The sequence below is a fragment of the Equus przewalskii genome, chromosome 10 (assembly GCF_037783145.1).
Source record: "Equus przewalskii isolate Varuska chromosome 10, EquPr2, whole genome shotgun sequence".
In the NCBI taxonomy this organism is placed as follows: domain Eukaryota; kingdom Metazoa; phylum Chordata; class Mammalia; order Perissodactyla; family Equidae; genus Equus; species Equus przewalskii.
Window position 1 is genome coordinate 31,844,650 of NC_091840.1, and position 17,572 is coordinate 31,862,221.

General features: G+C 48.1%; 1 protein-coding gene across 23 annotated transcripts in view; it reads left to right on the top strand.

The window, feature by feature from the left end:
• The window catches only part of MSI2 (musashi RNA binding protein 2), a 386,410-nt gene that overhangs the window by 227,747 nt on the left and 141,091 nt on the right, over positions 1 to 17,572 (top strand). For all 23 annotated transcript variants that reach the window (XR_011523121.1, XR_011523122.1, XM_070560806.1 and 20 more), the window contains exon 7: positions 16,904 to 16,952. Coding sequence is in view for 21 of the 23 variants with exons in the window: in XM_070560806.1 (XP_070416907.1) it covers positions 16,904 to 16,952 (49 nt within the window). In the remaining 2 variants the exon portion in view is untranslated. The remainder of the gene's footprint in view (positions 1 to 16,903; positions 16,953 to 17,572) is intronic.

Genomic DNA, 17,572 nt, shown 5'->3' on the forward strand with positions numbered 1-17,572 from the left:
TGCTGCCCCTGCTCCAGGCCCACAATGCCCCTTCGCCTTGAATGCCTTCCTGCCGTTTCCATCACAAACTTTCTCTCCTGGCCGAGTCCGTGTCATTTGCTCTGTGAGTTTTTGGAGCCCTAGAGGGCGTGAATGACTGATTAAAGACCGCAGACTGTCTGGATGTGCCCTGCAGGGGCCTGCACTTTGCTTGGAGCACCTGTCACCTATCGTGCAGTGATGGTCCCCAACCCCTGGACCTCAAGAGCAGGAATCACGTCTTCCTCATTTTAAAATCTTTGTGCCTAATATGGTGGACATTTAGGAAATATGAGCTGATTGCATGATTTTAAAAAATGAACGGATGAATTCTAGAGGGAGTGCCACTGCCCCTGACGAACTTCTTTCTTTCTAAGTTAGAGGCCGAAGGAAAGGAGCTCATCCACCCAGTTGTTAGGGTGGTCAGTGGCCCACGGTGGAAGATTGGGCCCTGAGGCTCGTGTCACCTGTTGACATCTGGCTAACGCAACCTCTTCAGGCACAGACTGAATGCCCTTTCTGTGCAGGATGGCAGAGAAGGGTCATCACCAGCCTTGGGCTCCAGATTCAAGTCCAGAGGGTGACCTCCGAGAGTTAATTTCCCCACCACAGAACTTAGAAGCTGAAAAGTACTAGTTAGAACTTGCTCGCAAGTAGTGGAAGCCATCTCCTGCTAGCCCAGGCCTATCTGTTTCTCTCTCGGCTGATTTTCCATGCTGCCGAGCCCTCCTGGCAGAGCATGGGCACCCCATGTGTGGGCAGGGCAGGCTGGACAGATGTTGGAGAAAGTGGCTAACTCAAGCACGTCATTCCATCCTTGGTACTGCTTGCCCAGGGAAAGCCAGCCTGTCCACTATCTTTAATTTCACTTAGCGTCAACATCCTAAGGGTTGAAATAGGAAGGGCCTCAGGTACAATGAACAATATTAGACATTTCACCTGACCAGCTCACTGAGACAGTGATAATGATGGATGACAGCTAGTTAGCTCTTCATATGTGCCAGAATGTTGCACGTGAATTAACGTCTCTTAATACGCTTAATAGCACTAGGAGGTAGGTACCAACTTAGAGATGAGGTCACACAGCTAGTGAGTGGTAGAGCCCGAATCTGAGCCCAGGGAGTCTGCCTCCGAGCTTCTGGCTTTTCCCACTCCTCAGTACTGCTGAAGTGTGTCTCGTCCAGCAGTGCTGGGACCCAGGTCCGGTGCTCCAGTAAACACTGCTTGTGGACACGTGTGTCATTGGCAGAACAGTGATGCTTTTTATAAACCCTGAGTCCAGCAGTATCCACCAGCAGATGAGATTCTGCAAAAACAGTACCCCATTTACCATTCAATTTCAAATGGTTGTGGTTGGTGGTTAGGGCGTTCCATTAGTGTCTCCAAGGAGCCTGATCCCCTGGGCTCTCACAGCCTCTGGCCCACTCCTTGTGGGTCACCTGTGATGGTCAAGGGCACGTTCCTGAGTGCACACAGCACCTGCAGAGTGCAGAGGCATCTTGGCCCTGGAAATTCCTGTCATTCTCTCAGAAATCCCCAGCCCTGGAGCAAAAGAGGGAAAATTACAGATCTGAGCAGTTGAAGAGCAATTTAATTAAAAACAAAAAGAAATGTAAATGAATTAGCCAAAAATCTTCATAGGGTATCATCATTGGCGGAGGAGGACCCGAGAGGAGGAGATTAAGGCTTCCTTTTATTTATTAAGTTCTGTTGTAATGGAACCCTTAGGCTCGGTGGGCTAAGGATCTCTTCCAGTCTGGCGCGTGGCAAGCATTCGTCTTTGTTAATTTATACGGGGAAGGGTAGTAAATCTATGGGAATGTGCTGCCAGCTTCTGTGCTATTTCACAGGGGTATTTAAAGTAACAGCACCTGACAGTTTACCAGCAGCTAAGAGGTTTTTCTGCTTCAGAAAGCAAAATATTGTATGAGTTGTGCAACATGTATAAATGATTTGAAGAATTAGGGTGCAGCCAATAGTACAGATTTTAGGGAAGGACTGAAGACTTCATCAAATCATGAAGTTAGCCGGCGGAGGGGGAGCAGGGGTGGGCCCGTGGGGTGTGACACAGGTGTGCCGTGTGGCCTGTCATCCTTGTTTAATTTCCTTTTTCCCTGGTCCCAGTTTGAATTGCCAAAATATGTTAGATTGCGGTGCGTTATTTCATTTGCCTGCTTTGTAATTCCTCTTCACCTCAAACAGATGAAAACATGGCCTTAAAGCAAATTGACAGCTCTTGGAATGAGAAAGATCTTTAGCCTTCAGAGTGTTGATGTAGAAATAAATGAAAGAAAAATATGCTTGTTGGGTCTTGAAGCAGCTTGAATTGGTACTTTTTTATTTTTTTAGGGTAGATGTGGGCTTTTCCCCATCCCTTCTTTTTCCCGTTAGGGAGTTGTGGAGCTTGGGGATTAAGGAGGAGGGTTGGTTATTCTGTCGAAACTCATTTGCAAAGATCTGAGTCATGATTTGGACCTCAGGAGTCCGGCCAGAGGTTTCCCACCCAGGGGTCAGCAGAAGGAATGTGGGGTCTTCGGGTTCACCTCTTTACTTCAAAAAAATCTATCAGGCATCCTGGTCACCCCACCCCAAACAGCATGAGGGCCCCCTAAAGTGTCAGGTGTGCTTGCTTGAGACGGAGCACCCCAACTCACTCTGCCCCTGGTCACCCCGTGCTGCCAAAAGCCCCCACTTAAATGATGACGAGCGTTGATAAATACATCTCTGCATCTCAGAAGTGGGAATAAGTGCAATTTAGTGTATGAAAGATCTCAAAACCTGTACGATCTGTGTTTCAAAAATTAAACGAAAGACAGGGCCTTGATGGGTTAAAAATGGAAACCACTGGACTGGGGGCTCTTTTCTGTCTGAATTTTTTTCTTTATCCTGCCAAATCTTTCTGAAACTTGATCCGCGAGCACTTATTGTGCACTTGTTTTGGGATTAGCTCCTCCAGCGGGTGCTGTGGGTTTGCAGAGCTCTCTGTGAAACATCCTGAGGACCAGGGGAGGTGATGGGATGAGGCACTGGGGACTTCCAACACAGATATTCGTGTGACAACGTAATATTTCAGAGCACGATACGCTGTGCCAAATCTGAGACACAGGCAAGGGCTGTATCTTTCCTATATCAGGCGTACTTTATTTAGGCCCACTTTATCCAAATCAAGAGAAATTAGGGCAAAATTATTTGCATTGTAAACTGATATGCCACTGAGTTTCTTGAAATCATGAGCCTCTTGTGGGTTCTAAAAGTTATTAGTATAAATTTTTATTTTTAAATAGTTTAGGACTCACAAAGAGTTGTAAAAAGAGTACAGAGAGCTCTGATGTACCCTTCACTCAGCTTCCCACGATGGCAGCATTTCCCATAACCATAGCACACTGTTAAAACCAGGAATATGATGTTGGTCTATCATCAGGTTTTTTGGTTTGGTTTGGTTTGGTTTTGGTGAGGAAGATTGGCCCTGAGCTAACATCTGTTGCCAATCTTCCTCTTCTTCCTTGAGGGAGATTGTGACTGAGCTAACATCTGTGCCAGGCTTCTTCTACTTTGTATGTGGGATGCTGCCACAGCATGGCTTGGTGAGAGGTGTGTAGGTCCATGCCTGGGATCTAAACCCGAGAACCCCAGGCCACCAATGCTGAGTGCACAAACTTAACCACTATGCCACGTGACCGACCCCTATATATATCATCAGTTTTAACAGGCACTTGTGTGTGTGTGTGTGTGTGCACACTTGTGCATTTACTCACCTGCACTTCTTTGAAACTTCGTGGCTTTTGTAGATTGGAGTGACTATCACCACGATCAGGCAGGATGCAGACGTGTTCCATCACCACAAATAAACTCCTCGTGTAATAATCACCCTTCCCCTCTCCCAACCCCTGGCAACCGCTAATCTATTCTCCATCACTATAATTTTGTCGTTTCCAGAATATTATAGAAATGGAAACATACAGCCTAGAGCAAGCCTTGGAGACTGACGTTTTTCAGTCTGCCTAATTCCCTCGAGATCCGTCTAGGTGGTGTCCTAGTGGTTTCTTTTTATTGCCAGGAATATTCCACTGAAGGATGCACCGCGGTTTGTTCTTCGATTCCCTTGCTCTCTAAAATATGGTTTATTTGCATACGACTCATTACAGCCCAGTGCATAAAGCAGGGCACCCTTATGAGGGCAGACCTCACTCATCCATGCTGATTTCACGAAATCTGAATTTGTGGGAATCGATACAAAGTCTGTTAGGGTATTACCCAGCCCTCGTCTAACATATTTGTCGAGCGCCTGTGTGTGCTGTATACTGGCGATAGCAAAGGGCGGTCATTTACCACTGACCAAGTGCTTTCCTGAATTGTATGTCAGTCATTCCTGCTTCTCAAAGCTGGAGTGAAGGTGAACAGCGATCGTCACCCCCTTTGACACTCAAGGAAACTGAGCCACCTTGGAAAGCCTGAGATGTCCATAGGTGGAAACGGTGGGGCAGGATTTGAACCCAGGACTTCTGACGGCACACCAGGCTCTTTTTACCCCACCACTCTGGCTTTGCCTGGAGCCATGGAATTGCCCAGAGCCGGTTTGCTCCTCTGCAAAATGAGTCAGCTGGACCCGTATCTTTTTGGGCCTTTGCGGCTCAAAGATTTGATGATCCTCTCTGAACAAGAAGTAACTGCCAAGTGGCTGAATCCTTTCGCCTGTTGCTGCACTTGAACTTGGTGTTCTCAGTGGCATTTTGTTAGCCATTATTTGAAGATACTTTGGGAATTTAAAAGTAACAAAGTAGAATTCCTTTAAAAATACTCTATAGTTCAGACCTTCCTTCATTTTGCTGACATTTGATAAGGTCTTTGGGTGGAGGCTAGACCTGGCACCCCATAGGCTCCTTGACCCAGGGCTCTGGGTGTGACTTTAGCGACGAGGGGCTGAGGAGATTGGCTCTCAGGCGGTTCAGACGGGGAGGAGCAGGAACTTCTTCAGATGCCATTAAAGCTCCATTAAGCAGCTTTGGGGGGTGAGGCGTGCTTGGTGCTCTGATTCAGGTGCCCGATGCCATGCGGTTCACAGGATTCTGCCGTGTGCCAAAACTGAGCTTCAGATCAGAGGAAGCTGCCACTTCGGGCATCCGAGTACCACTGCTGCTGAATTCAGGCCTGAGCAGCTCGAGCGAGGGCGTGGGGCAGAGATGCTCCGAGCCTTTGAAGCTCCAGAAGGGGTTCAAAGCAGCCTTGGAGAAGGGATTCCTGCTCTGGGTGGGAAGTGGAGCAGTGACTCTGGGTCACTTCTCACTCCCAAGTCTGTGATTGTGAGACCAATGGAACCTCCTCTCCACTGATTTCGGACTTTCACTCCCAGACCTGGCCGAACTCCTCAGAATCACAGGCTGGTGGAGCTGGAAGGTGTTAGGGCTCAAGAGGCTGCAGGGACCCTGCCTGTCACCTCTGGCATGTCACCAGCCACCCCCACCCCCACCAGGTGCAGTCTAGGAGAGAGGTGGGCCTCTGGAATCTGATAGACCAGACTACCTCCCATCCCAGTGGCAGGGGACAGTCGGGGAGAGGGAGTCACTGTGGCATGGGGGTGTCAGAAGGCCCAAGGGTCATTCTAAACCCAGATCCTTTTTATCTGTGCTCTGCAACCAACTCTCTGTGTTGCGCAGACCGTAGAGCCTTAATAAATATTGGCTTAATGAATAAATGTGTCCCCGTAGCAGAACTCATTCTCCATCCTCACCAACCAGTCTCTTAAAGGGGGCACGGAAGAGGGATCTGAAGCCCTGTCCCAGAGGTTCATGCACCACAAGTTCCCTGGCCCAGGCCCCAGGCCCCAGGCTTTCCGAGGTGCAGACAAGCCCTCCATCCTATCAAACCGGGCCGTTTACCCTCCCTATTTTCCAGGCAGAAAGAAGCAGCAAATGGCCTAGTGGATTGAAGTCAGTATTAGAACCTAGACTTTCCAAGCCTACAAAACTCCTTTCTCCCCTCTCCCCTCCCCGAGCGTATGGCTGCAGCTACGCTTGTCACCATTCGAGATTGCATTGGCCACAGGAGATGTGGATGATTTTTCCATTTGGTCCTGATGTTTATTTCATGCCCATCAATATCAGCCCGTATTAGGACAGATGAGGTGGTTATTTACAGGCTGTGCATTTTCACACTTGGTAATTATAAACCCTTCCCCTGTTCGGTCAGAGTTGTGGAGATCTATTTTGGCAATTAGCAGTTTAGTATTTGTTTAATGGGAATGCAAGAGAGTGTTACGGCACATCAGTGCGCCACTAATGATTTGCCTGTCTCCTCCGGAGCTGGCAGGTTTGGGCCTTTTTCACGGTAGGTGAGGCCTGATGGGGAGAGGCTGGATGGGGGGGAGACAGGAGCATTAGGCAGCCTGCCTGCCTCTCCCCCCGCCCCCAGCGCACACTTGCATGCATGCATGCACGCACGCACTTACAACCAAAGCTGTAAACGGCTGTGGATTTCCAGAGCGCAGCAGCCACCACTCGAAGGCACCTCGCACAAGAGGCCGTTAGGCCAGATGCCATTTCCGTGTGACAGCTGTCAAGTCTGCCGGAACCAACTGCTTTTCCTCCAACAGCTCCTGCCTGGCCTCTCTTGGTGTCCCTCTCACCTCCCTTCCCTCGCTGCCTCGGTCTAAGCCCCGGCTCAGATATCCCCAGAGCGAACCTCCTCTTCCACCCCCCGAGGTGGTGCCGGGGCCCCAGGCTTTGCCTGCACAGCTGGAATGGAGCCCCCACCCCGACCATATGTTGCACAGGCCGACTCTTGCTTCCCTTGCTCAGTTTTGATATGGGGCCTCCTGCAATTGTTCCCCCAATGACATGCTGATTCTTTTAGTGGCTGTCCCTAGGTGTGACCCATTTGCAGTGGGAAGACAAACAGCATTGGGTGTTAGCTCCCTGCTTATCTTTGTGGGTTGTGCATGTGTGTGCATGCATACATGTATGTTCACATGCATGTATATGCCCACCAAGCCGGCTCCTGGAGGGGCTTGCCAGGGACTGTGCAGTGACTTGAGACAGTGTCTGTGTTCCATACGTTAGGCACCTTAGTCACCATTTAAGCCTCTCTAGCAACTCTAGGAAGGGGGACACACTCAGCATTCTTAGCACCCACACACAGCAGGGACTCACGTGGGCCGAGCCCTGGACTGGGTTCAGGAGCCCTCTGCAGTTTCAGCTCTGTGACCTCAGGGCAGCCAAGTGATCTCTGGGCTTTCCCAGTTCGCCCATCTGAAAGGAAGAGACCCTCCATCTTCCTCTGTCCTTTGCCTATCCAGTCATGCCCTCCTCTCCTGAGCCTACCAGAGGCTGTGTATCGCTGTGTTCTTGGGGACATCATCACCTCTCTTCACTTGTTGGTAGAGTTTTACACAGTGTTTGTTGGATCATTCAGGAGACCATGGCCCTACGCTAAGCCCTAGGGATTCAGAATAGAACACAAGGAAGAGAGAGGAGTAGAAAGACGCAGGGATGCTTCTGGTTTAAATTCTGCTCCACCACTTGCATGCAGGATCCTAGGCAAGTCACTTGATTGCACCGAGCCACAGTTCTCTCACCTGTATAATGGGTATGATAATATCTACCTCAGAGCTATTGTGATCATTAAACGAGCTTTGCAAATTGCCCATTAAGCTCAGTAAGTGGTGGCTATTACGATAATCATCATTTCGAGGGGAATAGGCATTTCGTAACTTACAGTCTGTATTTACTTGTGGAATCGGAACCTCCCAGCAGGAGGCTTTGCCTTAGGGTGAGTAACGTGTCTGAACCTCCAGGATGGAGTCTTATGGACAGCCCCACCCTTCAGCTCCCATGGACAAGTGTCCATTTGTTGAATGCATAACTGCTATCTGAGGAATGCTGGTGGTGTTTAAGTTAAACGCGAAGATGGAATGACCCCACGAGAGTGAAAAGTAGGAGAAAACAGGGCCAGTGAAGAAGAGTCTTGCCAATGGGGATAGAACTTTCTGGCCATCATAGGACTCTTCTGTGAAAAGTTTAGGAAATGCACTTCATGCACTGAACTGTGTACCAAAACATGGTTAAAATGGTAAATTTTATGTTGTGTATATTTTGCTACAATAAAAAAAGGAGTTTAGGAGAAACGAAGCAGACTGTTTCTCTTATTATTCAGTTAGAGGCATGGGTGTGAAAACAGACGAGCTTTCAGGTGGGTGCAAACTAGAATTTTTTTAACTCTTGGAGTGAAGGAAAAAGTTTCTAGCAGCAGCAGCTAGGAGAGATGCTCTGAGAGCTGCCCCACTGCTGCAGTCTTCCGGGGCTAAATGCACAGAGATGGGGGGACTGGGGAGCTCGTGTGCCCGCAGCGAGGGGGTGACTGCACCTGAGATGGGGCAGGCAGGCAGGGCTGGGCTGGGCCAGACTTGGGCCTCTCAGACCAGTGGCCGAGTCCTGGGCCCAGCCCCTTGCCAGCCCCAGGGTGACCAACGGAAACTGAGCCTCAGAGAATTTGTAATAGTTCCTGTCTCTTGGGGTTCTTGTGAGGCCCAGAGCTATGATATATGTGAAAATATTGGTGATGGTGAGAGAAAAGCTACAGATTCGCTAGTTGAAGTCCTGTGTTCAGTTTTGGGCTCTTCTGAGCTGCTTCCAATAAATAACTTTGGCCCTCTTGTCCTAAGACCAAGACAAGGTGAGGACAGCCCCCAAAAGCAGCATATGACAAAGGGCCTGCCTGATCCTGACGTCTGGCAGGAGATGAACAGCCCATCTTTAGGCGGCCGAAGGCCCACGTAACGCCCCTTTTATTTAGGGCCCCTCTACACGCACATGTGCTGCAATCAAGGCTCAGCTCGTCTGTATTCAGCCGTTTAGCCGTTTAGTTGGTGGTTCTCAGCCTTGGCTGCCCCCTGGAATCAGCGGGGAGCTCTACACCCTACTCCGCGGGCGCCCCGCTCCGCAGGACTGATTGAACAGGTCGGGGTGTGGCCTCGGCAGCAGGGATTTTTAAAAGTTCTTCGAGGGATTCTGGTGAGCACTCGAGGTTGAAAACCACTGATGTAGATTTCAGCATGAACTACTGGGATTTTCCTGGTTGCTCCCTTTGCCCCTCTATTCTTACTTTTGGGCAGTGATTAAAGATAGACCAGCCTCCCTCTTTGCAAGGCCGCAGCACACTGGAAAGTCTCATTTCAAGGAACTAGACACCGTTACTGAGCTTCAGGGCGCGCACAGATTCTGTCTTTGTCCACGCTGGCTGGGGGAGAAGCTGAGAGCTGGTGCCATCCTGCGTTCTGAGATAATCCCGGGATAAGGCAACCCCTGTCTCCAGCACGGACTCCAGGCTCCCCTGTCCTGGGCAGTCCTGCCTCATATATGAGTCTCCACTCTCGTGACTTCAGTGCCTTGAGTTTTTAGAGCATAATAAGGCCCGTTAAGCCCTACGCACTGTACTATCACGGCATTGCGTTTATGGGAGTTTATTTAAACCAACGCTCGAGGCGTTTGAGTGGGAGCAGGAAGCGAAATCCAAGGGCATTTGTTCTGGGGGCGTATGAAGAGCTGCGTTTCTTTTTTCCTTCCCTCTGCCTCCTTGTGTCTGACTGGATAATTTAAGGCTCATTTGAAGTGCCATTTCCTGCTTTGTTCTTGATACGGGTGGCGTGTGGGTGTGTGTATTTGTATCCTCAAGAGGAGTAGGAAATTTCTCAGGGTGTGTTGACCACAGCAAAGCTCTGGAACAGCCTCACAGAACAGAGGGTTTGCAAAGGACCAGTGGTGAATTCGATGCTCCCAGATGTTGTCCCAGCAGGCTCTGCGGGCCATTTCAGCATTCTAGGCAGAGTCTTTGTGAACTGATCTTCCGTGAGCATCTTGTACAGTTCCATCCTTTCACAGATGAGAAACTGAGGACAGAGAAGGGAGGTGACTTGTCCTCAGTGAGATCCTGATGGAGCTGGGGTTAGAACCTGGATCCTGCCCACAGTGTGTGCCGCACCGCCTGCCGCCCTGAGCTGCCTCCCAGCACCCGCTGAGTTATCATCAGCAACTCTTCCCTTGAGCCGTCTCCTGGGAACGAGTTTTCTGCATCCCCAAATCATCTTCACTTACCCAGTCTGTGCTTAGGGAGCCAAAACTGCCAGCAGAAGAAGCAGTGATCTGGGGGCACGCTCTAGGATCACAACCTTGGCCAACCAACTTGACAAACAGAATTTTTTTATTTTTTTTGCTTAGGAAGATTAGCCCTGAGCTCACATCTGTGCCAATCTTCCTCTATTTTATGTGGGATGCCGCCACAACGTGGCTTGATGAGTGGTGCTAGGTCTTCACCCAGGATCCAAACCTACAAAGCCTGAGCCACCGAAGCAGAGCTTGCAAACTCAACTGCTACGCCACTGGGGCAGGCCCAACAAACAGAATTTTTGACCTCTCTTTCTAGGATCTTCTTGGCTTTGTGACTTGAAGGGTTTCCTCTTCAGCTAGCATGTGGGCCACACTGGCTAAAGTCTCACCTCTGGATATGGTCAACACCATCTGGCTACTTCTAAAATCGCCCAGCAAGAATGTCTGGCTCACAATAAATCTTTTGACTCATTATAAAGAGGGCTTGCTCATTCATTAAATGAATTAGGATTAGAGAGGCAGCACCCACTGACTGGAGTGCTAATTATTGCTGATTTTCATGGTGCTCATTTAGTGAGGAACACGTTGCCAATTTCTCTTGGCGCTTCCAGGACCTCTGTCTCCAACCTTGCGGCTTCGATGAGATTTAGAAGCAGTCCCTTTGCACCCTGATATCTGTATTCTATTTGCAGTTGGGAATTTGATAGTTTAATCGTCAGCCCACGTTCTGCGTTTTACCTCCTTCCACCCCTTTTCTTGCCTTTGTTCACCGTCTGGTATTATTTGAGACTGTCTGTATATCTTCTGATAAATTGAAAGGTTTTTCTTTTGAGAACAGGGACCATAGATGAGTTACCTCTTACCAGAATGCTGTGTAACAAACAACCACTAAACCTCAGTGGCAGACAATAGCTGTTTATTTCACGTGCCTAGAGCCACTAGGAGTGATTCTCCTGATCTTGGCTGGGCTCGCTTGCATGTTTTGGGATTGACTAGCTGTCAGCCCCTCTAGGGGGGCCTCAGCTGGAGCAACTGAGGGGGCTTGGCCCTGCTCACCGGGCCTCTCATCCTCCAGCAGGCTAGCCTGGCCATGCCTTTCTCATGGTGATGGCAGAGGCGTGAGAGAGGACAAGCAGAAACATGCAGACCCTCTCAAGGCCACGCCCAAAATTAGCATACCGTTCTCTCCACCCCCTTTTATTGACCATAACAGGTTACATCCAGATCCACAGGATGGGGAGATAGGCTCACCTCTTTTGGGAGAAGAACTGCAAAATTACAGGGTTAAGGGTGCAGGGCATTAGTGCAGTCAGTCTACCACAGACCTATATAATATGTCCCTTATTTGTACTTAGGCTGAGGCTTTGCAGATGGTGAGTGCCTAATAAATATATGTTGCATAAAAGTAGGTATAATGTTACCTCGATATTCTAATCAAGACTGAGTTGGCTGAATGATGTAGACATGGCTGGAGTTTATCTGTTCGAAGGAAAGTTTGTATCCTCCTGAGAGAATCCAAATTGTCCTGCATTAGGTGTGGGGGCAGCTCGCTTGCCACGAAGAAATCTCTCTTCTTGTTATCGTTTCCATCATGTGTTCTACTGTCATCATTTTCAGCATCTTAGACCATGAACATCCAAGGGACGGGGAACAAAGAAGTAGAACTGTTGCCACACTGGAGTGTATTTGTTGCCTCTGGAAGAGAATTTTGTTCCTGGGTTGAGGACTCAGTGTGTGTAAAGAGGAAGAAGCAGTCTGTCCACTGTCTATAACCTTTGTTCTCGTTTCTCATCCTTAGAGCCGCACGTGGGAGGTGGGGTCCACAGGCCAGCAGCTACATCAGCATCACCAGGAGCTTGTTAGAAATGCAAATGCTGAGGCCCCTCAGTGGTGTAGTGGTTAAGTTCAGAGCTCTCTGCTTTGGCGACCCAGGTTCACAGGTTCAGATCCTGGGCACGGACCGAGACCACTCATCAGCCACACTGTGGTGGTGACCCACATACAAAATAGAGGAGGATTGGGGTGGATGTTAGCTCAGGGCCAGTCTTCCTCAAGCAAAAAGAGGAGGATTGGCAGCAGATGTTAGCTCAGAGCCAATCTCCCTCACCAAAAAAAAAAAGAAAGAAAGAAATGCAAATGCTACTGAATCAGACACTGGCCCTGAGGCCCAGGAGATCTGTGTTTTAACGAGTCACACAGGTGATTCTGATGTGGATGAAGTTTGAAAAGCCCTGCCCCAACCCCGTGGGCAATAGAGACTAACAGTATAGCTCCCACTATTAACTCTCGGATGTGATGTGTCATGGTACACACCTCTGAGGCTGTTACAGCCTGGTCTGAACCTTATAATAGGCAGAAACACATGTTCAGGACCTTCTGGTGTCCAGACAGAGGGGCCTCCCCAACCGTCTCACTTAAAAGTTACTTTACCCTGCTTTTTTTCATTCACAAAGATACACCACCAAGGGTGCCAGGGCTGCATTTTAAACCTGCCTGAAGTTATTAAAAGGCACATCTCAAGGTTGGAACTAGCTCCTTCTCTCAGAGCTGACCAGGCATGCTGAGGTTCAGAAGGTCCTCTCCTTGCCACTCCCACTGGGGACCCCCAAGACCACTAGGCCATGGGGCCCACCTCTGGTACAAAGAAATCTGTAAGGCTGCTGAAGGCACTGTCAACACAAAATAAATATCAGCGCTGATCTTGAGGAGGAGAGTGGGGTCCATTGAGGAGGCGCTTAACAGGGGTTGATGGTGTTTCTGCCTGAGGTCAGAAAAACTCTGTGTCCAGCCCCATGCTTTTGCCTTCTTCTGACACCCTGAGTGAGGCCTGGCCTGCATGTTGATGACTCTGCACAGCCAGCTAACTCTTTGGGTTCCGTGAGTGGAAGTGAGACAGACAGACAGACAGAGACAGAGTTCTCAGTTTGCTCGCTCCGGGGTAGAATACGGTTACCTTGACTGTAGCCCTCCGCCCCCTGTGATGGAGACCCACACAGGCCGCTTCTGTTTGCTTCACACAGAACCGTGAGAAACAGCCCCGTATGTGAGGCCGTGTTTTTCATTCTATTCAGTCTTTGTATATTCAAATTCTTCCAGTTTCAGCTCTTGCTGTTCTGCCAGATTTCCATCGCATTGATGGCTTCTCTGAATTAATAAGTGTTTTGCAATCACTGAAAAGTTTTCTCCCCTTGAGCGCCGGGACTTAGCCAGATTGATTTTTTCTCGCTTTTTCTTGCCTCTCTAGCTACTTCTTAGATGTTTTATTTTGTAAAGCGTTAATAGAATTTTTCTTTCGCCCTGACACTTTATCTATTCAGGAGGGCTTTGCGAGTCCCATTGTACAGCTGGACTGTGGAGGAGAGAGCTCTCTTCTGTGTGACAATGGTCGCCCTAAAAACATACACGGATCCTCCCCCTTGCTCAGCGGGGTGGAGTGAATGTTAGAAGGGCAGCGTCAGAGAATGTCCAGACTCAGGAAGGAAAAGTGGGAGCCAGTTAGACACTGTTGAAAGAGGGGTTTGAAATACAGTTTTTAAATTCAAAATATTTCTTTCCTAAGGGGATCTGAGTTTCAGTACCAAAACACAGCCAACACAGAAGGGAGGCTGTTTTCCTTACTGTTAGGCATTTTCGGCTCAAAATAAGGACTTGGCAAACATCTTAGAAAATATGGAGATGGGTGCGAAACAGATGTCACATTTACCTGCGTGATATCCAGCAGGCTTTGCCCCCCCCTCACCCGCACCCCAGGCACTGGAATTCTTGTCGAGGCCCGGGGTCTGAGTCTGTGATACCATATGCTCAAGTGTGACTACTCTGTGTACAAACATACCAGTTGATCTTCTGGGGGTTTTGCTGAGTGGCGCATGAGAGGCAGATGGCTGTGGTGGGTATGGCCTCAGCAGGTGCCTGGGAGACTCTTCCAGCCTGCCTTGGAGAAGGTCCCCCATCTCCAAACTAGCATCACCTACTCCCCTCAGCCTGGTGCCCGGGAGAGAGAGGACAGCTTTCCTGCCAGAGGAGCAGTCACCACGCAAGGCCATTTTCCTCCCAGTAACTGACTTCAGAAATGGGGACCAGAAGGGGAAGGCCCCAGGAGTCTGTTTGTTCAGGCCCGGTTGCTTAGCAACAAGAGGGGGCCCTGACTCCAGGAGGGATTTTTAAGCTAGGCCAGTCCCTTCGAGGTTTGTGTCTGGCTTGCCTAGCCCCTCATCCGTTCTTCCCTGACTTTGCCTTTCTCCCTATTACATTTGGTAGCATCTAGAAAAATAGATTTGATTTGTCTGGAGGTCTGGTTTTATTGCTTCACCCAGTGTCCTCTTCTCCATTGGAGATTGTAGTCTGGGAGGAGTGAGGAATGAATAGCGTATGATTCCTTTTCTCAGCTGGCTCAGCTCAGGCCTCCAAGCTCATTTGTGAGCCTTTGAGCTCCAGTGAACAGTGCTCAGTTCTTCCCAACCACGCACACACTGAAATTACTCCAAGCACAGAGCCTTCTGGCTAACAGTTTTGTCCACCCACAACCCTGTGGGTTGGGTTGTATTTTTACTGCCAACCTTGGGCACAAAATGAAGGAAGAGACCAGGCTGCTCACCTGGCCAAACTGGTCCAGTCCCCAGGTGAGTAGCTCATTGGCTAGGACAACACTTGCCCTAAAGATGTGTATTTTGAGGAACAAATAGGGGATTGGATCATAAGTAAAAGGAGTGGAATTTAAAGTCGAATCTGGTTCGATAAGTGTGAGTTTCTTGAGCTCTGCGTGGGAATTGAGTGTGGATCCTGAAATCTTACTGCTAGAAATATTAAAAGGGCAGCAGGATGCCTGGGAGGACTGAGGAAGGACTAGGAAGAGAGGCAGAGGATGGATGCCCTTGCTATTTTCTTCTCTTTGGTGCTTTTGAAAAGGTCTTAGCATCAATGTATTAGTCTGCTGGGGCTGCCATAACAAAGTACCACAGACCGAGTGGCTTAAACAGCAGAAATCTATTTCCTCACTATTCTGGAGGCCAGAAGTCCGAGATCAAGGTGTTGGCAGTGTGGGTTTCTTCAAAGGCCTCTCTCCTTGGCTCGCAGGTGGACACCGTCTCTCTGTCTTCATGTGGTCTTCCCTCTGTACCTGTGTCCAGATTTCCTCTTCTTATAAGGACACCAGTCATACTGGATCAGGGCCCACTCTAATGACCTCATTTTAACTTAATTACCTCTTTAAAGACCCTATCTCCAAAAACAGTCACATTCTGAGATACTAGGGGTTGGGATTTCAACATAAGAATTTAGTGGAGGGGACACAATTCGGCCCATAACAATCAAGATGTTCAAGCTGCACTGTTTATAACTGGAAACTGTAAATATCCATGAGAAGGATGATTAAGTAAGCTATAGCTTCTCACTCCATGAAATGCTACGCGGCAGTCAAGACAGTATCCACGATGCCTCACCCCCATTAGGATGACAACTAGCAAAATTACCCCAGGAAAAAATATGTTGGCTGGAATGTGGAGAAATTGGAACTTTGAGCACTGTTAGTGGGAATGTAAAATGGTACAGCCACTGTGGGAAACAGTGTGACAGTTCCTCAAAAATTTGAAAATAGAATTACCATAGGATTTAGCAATTTCACTTCTGAATATACCCCCAAAAGAATTGAAAGCAGGGACTCAAAGAGATATTTGTGCACCCACGTTCATAGCAGCATTGTTCACACTAGCTCAAACCCAAGTGTCCATCAATGGGTGAATGGATAAGCAAGATGTGGTGTACACATACAATGGAGCATGGATGAACCTTGAGGACGTTATGCTGTGTGAAATAAGCCAGTCACCAAAAGACAAATATCGTGTGATTGTACTTATTTTAAGGTCTTAGAGTAGTCACAGTCATAGAGACAGAAAGTAGAAGGGTGGTTGCCAGGGGCTGGGGGACGCAGGGAATGGGGCCTTAGTGTTTAAGGGGTATAGAATTTCAATTTTGCAAGATGAAAGGAGTTCTGGAGATATTTGGTGGTGATGATAGTGCAATATTATGAATATATTTAATACCCCTGAACTCTACCCTTAAAAATGGTTAAGATGGCTTTTTTTTTTGAAGAAGAAGAAGATTAGCCTTGAGCGAACATCCACCGCCAGTCCTCCTCTTTTTACCGAGGAAGATTGTCCTCAGCGAACATCTGCTGCCAAGCCTCCTCTTTTTGCTGAGGAAGACTGGCCCTGAGCTAACATCCGTGCCCATCTTCCTCTGCTTTATATGTGGGATGCTGCCACAGCATGGCTAGATGAGTGGTGTGTAGGTCCACACCTGGGATCCAAACCAGCAAACCCTGGGCCACCGAAGTGGAGTGTGCAAACATAACCACTACGCCACCAGGCCAGCCCCAAGATGACAATTTTTATGTTATGTGTTTTTTACCATAATAAAAATATTGGGAAAAAAAGATAGGGTTCAGGTGTAGTAATCTGGAAATTGTTTGCAATATTGTAATGTTATATATAAAAAAAGAACAAGGGGAAAATTCCATACTCATACAATATGATTTAAACTATATTAAAAGAGACACAAATTATTTTTTTTAAAAAAAGCAAAAACTAAGAGAAATACATCAGATGTACCTGTGGTTATGCAAGGTGGAAAGACAGTGATTTTTTTTCTTTCTAATTTTTTATATTTTCAAATAGTTTTTAATGAGCAACTATGATTTCTATAATGGACCTCCCCTGCCACTGAAATATATAATGTTTTGTCTATTTTGTTAAAGTTCCTAAAGCAGACTCTATTCTCTATTTGTTTTGCAGGTGGAGGATGCAATGCTGATGTTTGATAAGACGACCAATAGGCACAGAGGTAAGAACCCCAGTGGAAGAAGGTTACCCCTTCGTCCTCTCCTGGCCTCCATCTCTTCTTAGCCCCAGTCCCACAGACAAAAGGAATATTCCAGAATCAGGCAGGTGGAGTTGACTATCTGTTGAAGATCTGTATTAATGGAGGGCCACACTAGCACAAAGAATCCAGGTACTGGACAGTTAAAAAACCATTTCCTTTTGGCTTGGGAGCTGTCATTTAATTATGCAGCCCCGCCCAGCACCCATGCGGAGGCAGCTTTGTAATCCTCATGTTCTTAGTCCTTGCTAAACCTCAGCGTTAACTGATGGAAGTGGAAATTATTCATACACTTACACAATTGAGTTCTCAAGTTGCGTTGAAGGAGGGGGTTTAGCAGCACACTGTCAATCTAAACAACCAAAAAAAAAGCCTTGTCATTTATTCTGTGCGTACAGAGATGGCAGATTTGCAAAAGCCTTCTTGCGCCTCTGGAATGTTCAGTGGGCATCTGCGCTTTCTTGTAGTTTCTCCTGTGGTCCCATGCCCCATCTGTGTTTCAGAAAATGGGGCTCATCTTGGGGGCTGTGAAGCCCTGAAATGGCACACAGAATGTTTTATGTTTGTGCTGTTCTTGGGAGAGG